General features: G+C 37.8%; 1 protein-coding gene across 1 annotated transcript in view; it reads right to left on the reverse strand.

Annotated features, from left to right (window-relative positions):
• Nucleotides 1–294: 294 nt before the first annotated feature.
• ELP4 (elongator acetyltransferase complex subunit 4) overlaps nucleotides 295–12,390 on the reverse strand; it is a 136,082-nt gene continuing 123,986 nt past the window's right edge. The window contains exon 10 of the mRNA XM_058864028.1: nucleotides 295–870. Within this exon, the coding sequence (XP_058720011.1) occupies nucleotides 739–870 (132 nt within the window). The 3' untranslated portion in view covers nucleotides 295–738. The remainder of the gene's footprint in view (nucleotides 871–12,390) is intronic.

Raw genomic sequence — 12,390 nt, forward strand, 5'->3', positions numbered from 1 at the left:
TCAATTCTTTCCTCTCTGGTTAGGAAATTCCATTCAAGTGCATTTTAATGCATGTAGTAAGACATAAGGCAAAGTAATTATCTATAATATATTCTGATTTAAACCCCCCCATCCTCAATTACTGGCATATTAAAATAAAAATTATCTTACATATTATAAATTTATTGTTACATATATTATAAAATGATGTAGAGATTTCATGAAATTTAAGAATGGTATTTCAATTACAGAAATGAATGTTTTTTTAAAAGTGTGTAGTTTGCTGTTTGAATAACACATGACAATGAATTGCTTAGTTCCATTTCTTTATTTCAATAAACTCATTATTCATACAAAATATTAAATGTAAAGTATATAAAAAATTCTTTTGGGAAAAATATGCCTTTATTTTTAATGTAAAAAAAAAAATAAATTAGAAATGAAAGGGTAACAGCAATTTTTGTATTTTAAGGAAAGGAACAAAATACAACCTGTTTCAAATAGAACAGAACAATGGCAGGACCCAACACAACAGAAGCTAAATCCAAACAAGACCAAAATTAGTACAAAGAAAGCAGAACATTAAAAAAAAATATAAAAAAAAAAAAAAAAGAGAAAGAAAAGGAAGGCATCATATGACAACATTTATTTTTTTAAAGACTGCTGGGTCAAATCATTAAGAAAAATATTTATATAAGTCATTAACACTCCTAATTAGAGTGTCACATAAATGAGGGTGAAGCTGCTAAGTAGAAATCACTAGAAGTCCAGGTGCTTCTTGCCGATGGCCATGGCGCCACATCCTGAGCTCAGCAGTTTGGCGGATCCTGCCAGATCCTGTTTGCTCGCACGGCTCACTGTGTCTGACAAGTCTGGAGGCAAATGCAGCCGCTGTGGCAGGAGATTTTCAGGAGGGAGAGGCACAGAGAGACGGGGAGAGAGAGAGAGAGAGAGAGAAAAAACACAGAGAGAAGAAAAAATAAATGCGGTAGAATTGGTTTTGCGTATTTCGAAATGCAGTCTTTCTCCCGACTGATCCGTGTTTACCCACACAAATAAAACACTTCCCAGACACTAGGCTGACCTGGCAACAGTTTTTTATGTTTTCAGTATATTGGGATTATGTAAATTGGAATAGATATTTTTTTTTTTCCTTATGAAAATTTTCTAAACAAAATATAAATTTGCTGAAGGTATTTAATTATATCTATGGGCATTTTCCCTTTAAAAACCAGTGTTTTGTCTGCATGTCATCCTCTACATCAAATTATTTGATTTCTACAGCGCTACAGAATAAGTGTAGCTTTATTTTAAATATACACACATGATGACAAGAGTCTGAAAATAAATTACATGATGGTCAAAAGATGGAGAGGGCTCACCCTGGTTGCACATTACTCTGCTACATGTTTCCTCTTCATATTGCTAGTGGCTAATAAACCCAAGCAGTGACAGTAGTTGCATTTGTATAAGGCAATCATACATGTTAATCAAAGCCTGCCCTCCCCAGTGAGTTGTAGGAACATTAAATCCAGTTTACAGATGGAGAAACAGAGGTTACATGGCTGCACATGGCCCTTGCACATGGTCCTTGCACAATAAACCTTATTTTTCAACTATGACAAAAATATTTCCACCCTCCCTCTGAGGGTCTTTTATACTGGAGATATATAAAAGACATGACAATTAGCTTTTGTAAACTAAGGTGAAAATGAATGTAAAACTGAGGCTTTACTTGCTTAATTACTGGCTTGCTTCTGGACCCAGAGAGGCACTGAAAGCTGGTCAGATGAGGCAGCTGAGCATCTTCTGCACAGTGCAATAATTTATGAAACTGGTATCATGGAAGGAGCGTATTTCTTGAAAGATTTAGTAGGCAAAGGCTAAACTGGGTGGTTCTTTTAAAATGCACATGCTTCTGAAGGGAACAGGAGAACAGTAGTGAATGCAAAACTGTATGAGGAGGCTGTGTGGACTATCCTCATTATCAGCTTTTGCTGCATTTTTGCTTTTGCCACACATCAACACAGCTTCCTTTTCTTCAGTGCTTTGGGAACTTCTGTATCCTAAGAATTTGATTAAAAAGCATAGGAAATCTTTGAATTTCCAATGAGCTGACTGTTGAATTCCTTGCTGGTTGTGAGACTCTGCAGCTGGGTTTAACTTGGGAGATGCTCCCAAGGCTTCCTACCCCTGGTCATCCCTGGCTGGGGGAATAACTGTGTTGTTATTTTCTCCAAGGGAAGGAAATGCATGAAGTAATGCATGAGGAGCAGGAAAGTCCAGGGTGAGATGCCATTCCTCAGTGCTGCAACAGGAGACAGGTGTGTATTTATTGACAGCATTTTGCCTGTCAAACACAACCCACATCTCAAGCCCCACTCCCTGTAAATACCACGCAGGAGCTGCATGAAACCAGTGCTGTGGCAGAGAATCCTTCACTCACAGCTCTCCCCTTTCTCCAAGGAAGGTGAAACCTGGCTGTGGCTCATGATTCCTCATTTCTGCCTCAACACAACACAAACAGGGCACGAGCCTTTCTCCTCTGGCTGCTGAGCAGAACTGGGAAGAGCCAATGTTCAGGAAGGGCTGAAACCACGGAAAAGCTGAGGAGAAGGAGAAGCTGGGAAGCCCAGGGGACCCTTGGCAGATCTTTCAATCACATTTTCTTTCTAAAAAAGTGTACAGTGCTTGGCTGGTAGGGGGATGTGGGAGGTGGAGAGAAAAGTGAGCTGATCCAACCTTCTCCTGCTCCCTGTTGGCATCTCCGTGCCCCGACCAAATGGATTCCGAGCAAGGTGATGAAGAGCAAACAGAACCAAGACTCAGCAAACTCATCTGAGGCAGGGACTGACTAAATATCACAGACAGGGAGCAACTGCAAACCCTGCCACACCATCCTGGACTTAAAAGTGTGGTCAGAAACCAAAATCTTTTATGTCAAGCCCGTGTTCATTTGCTAATATTTATTCTAAACAGAAAATTGACAGAAGAATGTCTATAAAATTGCAAAGACTTAGATAGGAAAAGGACAAAAATTAAAGATCCTTAGATTGGATGTTGGAGTTGAGTTAGGCTTTTACAGATGTGTTTGTTATGATACAGAATTTCATTATACAGGCATACACTCTCCTTCCCCATCCTCTTCAGTGAAGAGGGTGCACAGTGCTCATTTAGTGACTGGCTATTCAGTATTTTATTTTCTTGTCACTGTTTACTCTGAACTTTTCTGACATATTTATTGTACACTATTCAGACCTTGTTCTGAAGGCAGAATGGCTTTTCAATAGCACATGTCAGTATATAGCACTTGAATGCTTCACAAACACCAATGGTGTTATTTTCCTAATATTCTTGTGAGAGAAGGCAGCAAAGTTACCTCCATTTTAGAGACAGGGAATCGAGGTATATAAAACACATAGAAAAAGGATCTATTAATTTCAGAAACAGAATCTGAGGCAGTTAGGACTTGCTTTTCCAGAATGTTTAGCATTTTACAGAATTTCACATGTTTAAATGCCAACTTCATTTGCAGCTGAGCGCTTGGTACTTCTTCAAGAGCCCCCAAGTCAGGTACTCAGAAAGCAAGAGACACAAAATAAGAGCATTGAAACAAAAATGCTGTGTTGAAGCAACATAACCACACAGAAGTTCACTGGTATTGGCAGTAACACACATCATACCTTCCCTTACATCCTTCCATGTCTTAATTATGAGACCATTCCCCCTGCAATCCTTTCCTCTACAATCCATTCCCCTACAATCCCAACTTTCAAACATTATAAAAAATTGCTGGTTCTGCAGGAAGCACATTTCACTGCATGTATCACATTCATCCTCAGATCAGATGTATTCTGAACAACAAACCACACCAGAGTCCTTTGAAAACAGCTGAATATTACCCTGTCATTAAGACCTGAATCACTGGACACACACACACACGTTCCCTGTGATATTTTGAATGATATTTCAAAATATCATTCCTTCCATTTCCTGTGTGGAGAAATTTTCAGTGTGGAGAAATTTTCTCTAAGAAAGAAATTTTCTCTAAGAAAATCTCTAAGAAAGATTTTAACACCATTTAAAAAGATTCTAAATGTTAAGCCACAGGAATATTAAATAAACAGGAAATTAATTGCATGGCGTTATACATACATCTATAGGTTAAGCAACTGGCCCTTATTTTTAGCACCAACAGGGACATTGTGGTCACTTGAACTAAGGCAGTAAGGGATGGTATGGACAGTCTGTGATCCTTCTGGAATACCAGCACCACAGAACAGACATTTTCACAGCTATCTGCTGACCACAGAGAAGCAATCACATTTAAAGTCCCAGTTAAGCACAAAGTCTTTTCTGGTGGACAGACTTCTCTACTATTTCTGAGGCTCTGACCTCCATTCCTTTCAAGCTCTCTTCCTTTGATCAGTCTGGTAAGAATCAGATTTTGCTCACATTAGCAATCCCAATCCTTGTCCAGGCCTTCCATCCTACAACTGCTTTTTGTGATAAAAATGTCTCTTCTCTGGTTATCAGCAGTCCCCAGTCTCAGCTTTCTGCATCCAAGCTCTTTATTCTTGCTCTCTGTGTTTCTCCTGCCTCTGTTTCCATCCCCTGCTCCTGTTCCTAAAGCCTAGGTTTAAATTCAGCACCAGGCTACCCTTCCTTGCCTCGACCTCTTGTGTTCCTCGTCCCCTTCTTTGTTCTCCTCCTCTTCTCATCCATCTGTCCTCCTTTCCCCTGCTGGAACTGCTTCCCATTCCCATTCCCATTCCCATTCCCATTCCCATTCCCATTCCCATTCCCATTCCCATTCCCATTCCCATTCCTGCCCCTCTCCCCAGCCCCAGCTGTGGGCAGTGGCTCCCCTGCTCCTAAAAGCAAATAAATGCCTAGAGAAGAGTCAAACTGAATTCACCGAGTGTGCCAAACAGGTGGGTTTTCACAGGCCAGCAAAAACCCATCCCAGGCCTAAATGCTAGACATAAAATGATTTTAAATAATTTAAAATATTCCAGAAGCACAGAACTTTCTGTAGCTGAGTGCAAGCTGGTATGGTAACAGTATTTTAAGGCAAAATGGTCATAATGTGGCAAAAGTAATTATGCAAGTGAAAATAGGATCCTATAATCACTCTCCTTGGGATAACTTCTTAAAAATTATATTGATGGATGGTAAAGTTTATCAGAGAAAAAACTAGGGAATGCTGGAGTAAACTTCCTCTGTGCAAAGTTATTTGTGTATCTGCATTATTACAGCATGTTTAATTGCACGATCACACAATATTTTCACCAACAGAGGCTGTCAGGGAGGTTCAAAATTGGGATCTTCAGAATCAAACTCTTAATTTTCATTCACATGAAGAAAGAAGTGGCTCTGGAAGAAGGATGTTAGGGAAGGGGCTTGGTGTGAGTTTTGGTGCTCTGTTTTGGGCAGTCCGGAAGGCTTTGCAGGGTAGGAACAATTACACTGAAGCCAGCTAAGCACACAGCTTTAGGGCATGCATTACCAAAGGAAAACAGTTTAGACAAAACTTATTACATACTTTGTGTCTGCTCCTCCCTGTGCCTGAAGAAAACTTCTAATTACTTCATTTGTTCTCAATGGGGGGAAAAAAAAAGGGCAGAAGTGGAAGATGAGATTATGTAAAAGGACAGCTCAGAAGGGATACAGAGCAATCAGCCCCAGCACAGAGGATCAAATACTCACTGATGGTTTTCTGGGATGTAAAGATCCACATCATGGCTATTCCAAGAACTTCCAGTGGGCTATGTTTGGTTGGGGTCAATTTATTTTTTAAAAACCTACTATACAAAAATATTAGCAAGTGTATCTTACTTTAGATTGTATTAGAGAGGGCTACAAAAATCATATATTCTGTAAAACGCTTTAAGCAATAAAGAATACAACAATGTGATAAGCAGATATATGCATATTGGCACAAATCTAAACCCCAAGTAATTCTGTATATTACTCCAAAATTATTATTATATTTTTGTACCTATTTAAAGTGTAATTCTGTAGCAAAAAATTGCATAATAATATGAGTGTTGCATAATCACAGAATCTCATTAAAAATTAGGTGATACTTTGTTCTTAATTTGCTTCATATTAAGGTAATTTCACTGAAGCCAACCTTGTGACTCTGTTAAAACCAACTGGGCCCAAACTTCCCAAAAATCTTTACAATTCATTTATTTGGATCTTTGACCAAAAAAAAAAAAAGCTTATTAGTCTGCTATGGCTGCAGCCCTGCCTTGGGGCAGGGAGATGGGTTAATGACCTCTCTAGATCCCTTCTACTTCCATTTGCTACAACTCCATGAAGACTGAAGCCTCCAAAGCCGAAGGGATTTGGTTTAGGGGGCAAAGAGGGGGATGGGGAGAAGAATTTTAGGAATGCTGGGAAAATGAAAGATGCAGACTCTTAGTTGGGGAGCTTTACATCCTACTTACTTCTCTTTGAAGCAGAACTCTCCCCATCCCATAAAGCCCCCAGAAGCCAGAATGGGAACAGATTGTGGCAGAAAGCCCAAGCTCCTGGCACTGTTTGCTCCTGCTTATCCTGCCCACAATTCATCACTTGCATGATGTTTTCCCCTTTATGGCTTTTTATTATCACCTAACTTTTAATTACCAGCAGCAATTTCTACCTTTGGTCTTAATAGAAACACAAAGATGTGCAGATACAAAAGTGAATTTCTAATAGAAAAGTTTTTCTCAAATATTTGACATGGAGGTTACTACAAGTTTTGGCTTCTTCTCTTGCCAAGCTCAGGAGTTGAGGGGCACCAGATATCTGTATTCTGATGAAATTAATGCTCTTTTATAGGATATGTAGTCTACTGGAGTGACACAGCATTTCTATTGACATAACTTTGCAATTACTCACATACCAAAATATCATCATAAAAATAGACAAAAAATTTATTATTGCCACCCAGTAATAAAACTTTGGATTTAATGTAAGTTCACTTCTCAATGACTAAGCAACAAGCACTTGGCCACTGAAGACATTATTAGCTCTCTCATCAAGGAACAGAAAAGTCAACTGGCCTAGACCTGTGTCAGGCAGAAATCTTATGGTTTTTGTGAAATTTGGTTCACAAATAATGAAGGTGTATCACAACCCGCAATATTTAATCTTGTTGAGAGAATGGAGCCAAACTATTCTCTTATAGCTCCATTTCAGTGTCACACAAAGCCTTCTTAAACCATTCACTGTGAATCTTTTATGTTACAGTTTGCTCAGTATTTTAACAAATTCAGGAGATAAAAGAGTTGGTAACTATTTTTCTGTATAATGGACATGAATTCAGTTTATTCTTGTTCTGCTATATTCATTGACACTACATCACCATTTGTTGATCACAGGGATACACCCATTTTTTAAATTGGTCATAAAGAACAAAAGACTTGACTTTTAAAAAGAGCATCCTAAAATTTTCTACATTTCAGGTAACTGTGATTGACTTTTAAGAAACTACAACTATGTCAAGTCATGTTAAAATGATTACATCTACCTTATGCATGTCCTATTTATTTTTAATTTTTTTTATTTTCTTTTTAAACTTCTTTTATTATTACTATCATTATTATTTATTTTATTATTATTTATTATTTCATTTGTTTATTTATTTTTAAGTTGAAGCACAACCAGCTTAAAAAAAGGTTAAGATCATGATGTCAACTATTGCTAACAAAAGGTGTTGAGAGAAGGCTTCCAGTAAGAATAACTGAGAAACAAACTTCTACCTATATAAGTCTGTTTGCTAAAGGATAGATAATACTACTGAGAATATCTGAACACAATTCTAAAACTCTTATTTTCTGTCACTTAGAGAATGTAAAATAAAACCAGGGCAATTCTCACTTTCACCTCATTTATAGAACTGTGATTCAGTTTTATTGTGGGTTTCCAATAGTACAAACAGATTATTTGAACAGCATTTTGAAGGACACATGGTAAAATTAAGAGCCATTAATAAACCTGCTTCCCTTTATGATAGATTTTGCAAAAAATCCATTTTCTATTTCAGAAAATACATTTCAGTGTATCTGCTTTACAGAAGGGATATGATAATATCCAGGAGAATTCAATTTGAACTCTGCTGATTTGCTTGGATGTGCCACATGGTGCAGTTTCTGTTTTCTGACCAGAAATCTTGCTGGTATTGCTGAGTCTGAATTTAAAGCTTACTTTTATAACACTGGCTGCTGTTCAGAGCTATTTGTTTGTACCAACACAATTCAATTCTGAACATGTTTGTGTAAAATGCATCCCTGGGGTATTTTGGGTGGCTGAAGAAGTTCCAGTTCCAGACTGAGCAGAGATGGGTGTGTTTACGGATGTGCACCTCCAGTCATTATTTTCAGTGGCAGGAAAGTACAGACAGTTGTCCAAATCACAAAGAAAAATTCCAACATGTGGATTTGTTACATGTGGAGGGACTCAAGTGAAACAAAAAGATACCAGGAAGATTTGGCTTCTTTGACACCTGAGAATTCCCAGTGCTTGGCACTGTGAATTGCCCTTAATCACACATTCAAGGAACAGACCTGCTTTATGTTCTAGCTGCAGTCTATAATGAAGATAATGAAGATAATGAAGATAATGAAGATAATGAAGAGGTTCCCTGTCTTATAAAAAGGGCTGGATCCATCAGTAATGGTCATAGGCTGCCCAAAGATTGCAGGTGCTCAACTGCTTGTCTGATCCAAAATTCAGGGAAACCACTGGTAATCTCACAAGCAGAACTGGACTAAATATTTACATAGCACACTACAGGGATGCTGATACAGCTCTTACCAAGCACAAATTGAAAGACTGTCTCTGTCTTGAAGAGTTTATGGTCTGAATACACAAAATGGGCAGAAAGGAAAAAAAGACAAAATATCAAGGCAGAAGGAAAAATGTTATGATATACAAATACTGTATTAATGCCAAAACTTTTGGGTTTTTTTTCTTTCTAACTGAAAAAGTAATGTCTAGAAGAATGAGTGAAAGAGAACAGCCATAGGGAAAGAAATTAAATTACAAAGGGCTGAAGAAAAGATGGAGCGAAGAAAGGGAAAGATGGAGGAAGAGATATATTAATCTAGGCATGTTAGAGCTGAGATTGGAATATATTGACTAAATCCTGAAGGGAAATACTGTTCTAAATTCAAGCAGTAGTTCATGAGTCTGATGTTATCATCTATGTCCAAAGCAGGGACATTTCTCCTGTGGATCTGTTCTTTCTGCTGGATATCTCCTCCCTGAGCTTACGTAAGAGGAGCGTGGGCCCCGTGATGCAAGCCTCAGTAACTCCAGGGCTCTCAGGACTGCCTGGCTGGATGCTGATGTTAATGCCACATTCTCTTCCCTGACAAATTCTTTCAGCCTAATTGCAGCTGTCCACAAATCAGCCACTCAGTCTAACCTACATTAGAGACTCAGGCTGGGATGACTCCTCCTTGCAAGTGCTTGTCCATATCTGCTGATTATCCAGGAAACCTGAGTGACTAGCTGAAACCAAATTCTTAACTTGGAGTCTAAAAGGTCAAGGGGAGGAATTCAGTCCTACAACTCCATGAAGCTTCTCATTGAATCAGTGCCTGCAGTGTCTACTCCTTCTTTGAATGACATTGCAACATGCCACGGAGTACAGATTTCCTATCACACCACAGATGGTTCACTGGAAAGGTTCCAGACTTGCTGGTGATGCCCACGATACTCTACAACAACTTGAGTCTCTCTACTGGGAAGCTTGAGAAGTGTTCAAACAAAAGCTGTGCATGTGAGGAGGAGGAAGGAGAAACAGCACTCGGGGCAGAAGCATCTGCTCCAGGATTACAGTGTTACTGTCACCCTCTAAAATTTCAGCTAAATTGAAAACCTAAACAAATATTTGAGTTTGCATCCAAAACTAGCTGGTAAAGTTCACTGTAATTTTCCAGGCTTCTGTCTCAGTTCCTGTCACGTCTCAGAAAACTCATTAATACCCTCCTTTAAAACCCATTATTGGGGGTGTGCAACTGCAGCAAGTAACTGATAAAATGTATTCTGCCTCTTGATAAAATCATCCAGATAGATCCAACACTTCACAGAAAGGTTCTGCCCCAAAACAGGCAACTCACACTGCCAAATCTCCATTTCAATGATGGCTTACCAGCTCAAAAAGTAAATGTTAGCTGGGGGGGGAGGGTTATTGTTTTATACCAGGAACAGCCCTGTACTCTGTATTTACTTTTTAAAGTCAGCTGGAATTAGAAAATTTCCATTGCTAGGCAGCCCAGCACGGCTGTGAAGCATTTCTGGGCGTTCAGACCCGGAGCAGGCGCTGCCCACAGGGAAGATTCATTACCCCTGTTCCACTGCCCACCCATCCCTCCTCCAGACACCAGGGAAGTGCCTCAACCTGATGCACAAACACATTACACAGACCAGAACACAATTACCACATTTGTAAAGCTTCAGGGATAGGAACTATTTAATAGCTTTTTGAAGCAGACTAATTTTCTGGAGCTTCTTGTATTTTTTTATTTTTTTTTTAATGTTAAAATTTATTATTTTTTTAAATTATCAATTATAATGAATTATTCTCAATTATTCTCAATTATTCTCAAATTATTATTAGATTATTCTTAAATTATATTATTATTATTATTATTATTATTATTATTATTATTATTATTATTATTATTATTATTATTATTATTATTATTATTATTATTTTGCTTTTCATGCATGGACAAGCTCTTCTTTGCTTACAGGTAATTTCTGGGTCTGGTTTTTAATTTTTATATGTGGAGGAACACAAATTATTCAATCACTTTAAAACAGTGCGAAAGAAGTCAAAAATGACTATGTAAATGCTACTATTCTGTTTTAAAAACAAGTATAATTTAGATAGATAAATGTATTCCTGGTTTACAAAACTCTGCACGTTTACAAATCAGGGCTGACCAGTTTATTTTTGCAGCTTTTCATAAAATAGAAACTTCATCTCTGCAGTGGCAAATGCCACTGGGAGACACTTCATCCTAAGGCAAAAAGCAGGTCAGAAGAGGAAAAATAAAAAGGTATTTCTGCTATCATCGTCTCCTCACCCTGAAACTGGTACTGATATAGGAAGTATGTTCAGTTCCTGTAACTCCCAGGGAAGGATGCAGACATTACATAATTCATATTTTAATATCTCCTCAGCACTAATCCCCCCTGACTCAGGGCTACAGCTGAAAATTCCAGGTAACAAAGCTTTTTTCTACTGTTACCTCCAAATAATCTTTAGACTTCAGAAATCCCTGTTATTTAATATCTGTAGTATTGGCTTAACCTGTTTTGGTTAGAAAACTCATGGTTGCATATTTTTATTAAGTGATTAATATTACTTATTAAAAGGAGAGAAAAATGGCCTCGGTGACCGAGTGGTGATTCTGCCCAGCCTTTGGAAAACCCATGCTTTTAAAGGAACTTTAAACACAGAATGAGAAGGGGAAAGGTTAAAAAACAGGTCACACTAATTTCTTTTTAAACAGCTCTGTTTCAGACAGTAGGTCTCGGTGGAAATGAAAACAAATATATTAAATATGAATGACAGAAACTGGTATCACATTAAATGCAAGACTTCAGTAGCTAATTTTGATTAAAATAAACATTGCTATTTATCAGAAAGTTAGGGGGAGGGTTGAACATTTTGAGCAGATTCCTACATCAAAAAATGTGTTTTGTAAAGAAACTATATGTCAAATTACAGCTATTTGCTTTCAGCTTTCAGTTATTTCGTTTTGTACTTTTCATGTGTCAGTATTTTTTTCATTTCACTTCTTTATTCTGTACTACAAGTAAGTCTCTTTAGAGCAATAAGATCTTTAAAATCCCTTTAGTGTTTAGAAATGTCAACAATTCAGTAGATTATACTTGATGAATAGGCCAGATAGAAAAAAAAACTGCCTCAAGTTTTTATCTCAAGTGAAGTAAGGTGCTTTGAAGAGCACTTGATTTGAGATTTAGAAGCCTGCCACTATTCAGCCAGTCACTCTTGAGAGCTGTTAAGTCCTGACCCATAGCATGAAAACAGGTTGCAGGGAGGGAGGAAACACCAGTAAGAAATGTATTTTGTACTCCCTGTGTAATTATTTCTTCTAAATACCACTTAAACATTTCTTCCTATAAATAAGTAAAAACCTAAGAGACAAGGCAACCTTATCAGACCATCTTATTTGAGTATTTTGAATGTAGCTGGAACTTGCCAGGGGGAACAGCTACAGCACTGGAAAAAGATGAGGCTCTAAAGGAAAAAAAATATATTTAAATGGTTCTTTCCATTTGAATAGACTACACTGACACACTAAAGCTTCGTATTTTTGACAAGAGACACAGAAAACAAAGAGGTTTTCACTTCAGAATACGCAGTGGAAGCACACGGAG

The sequence above is a fragment of the Poecile atricapillus genome, chromosome 1, assembly GCF_030490865.1.
Source record: "Poecile atricapillus isolate bPoeAtr1 chromosome 1, bPoeAtr1.hap1, whole genome shotgun sequence".
Lineage (NCBI taxonomy): Eukaryota > Metazoa > Chordata > Aves > Passeriformes > Paridae > Poecile > Poecile atricapillus.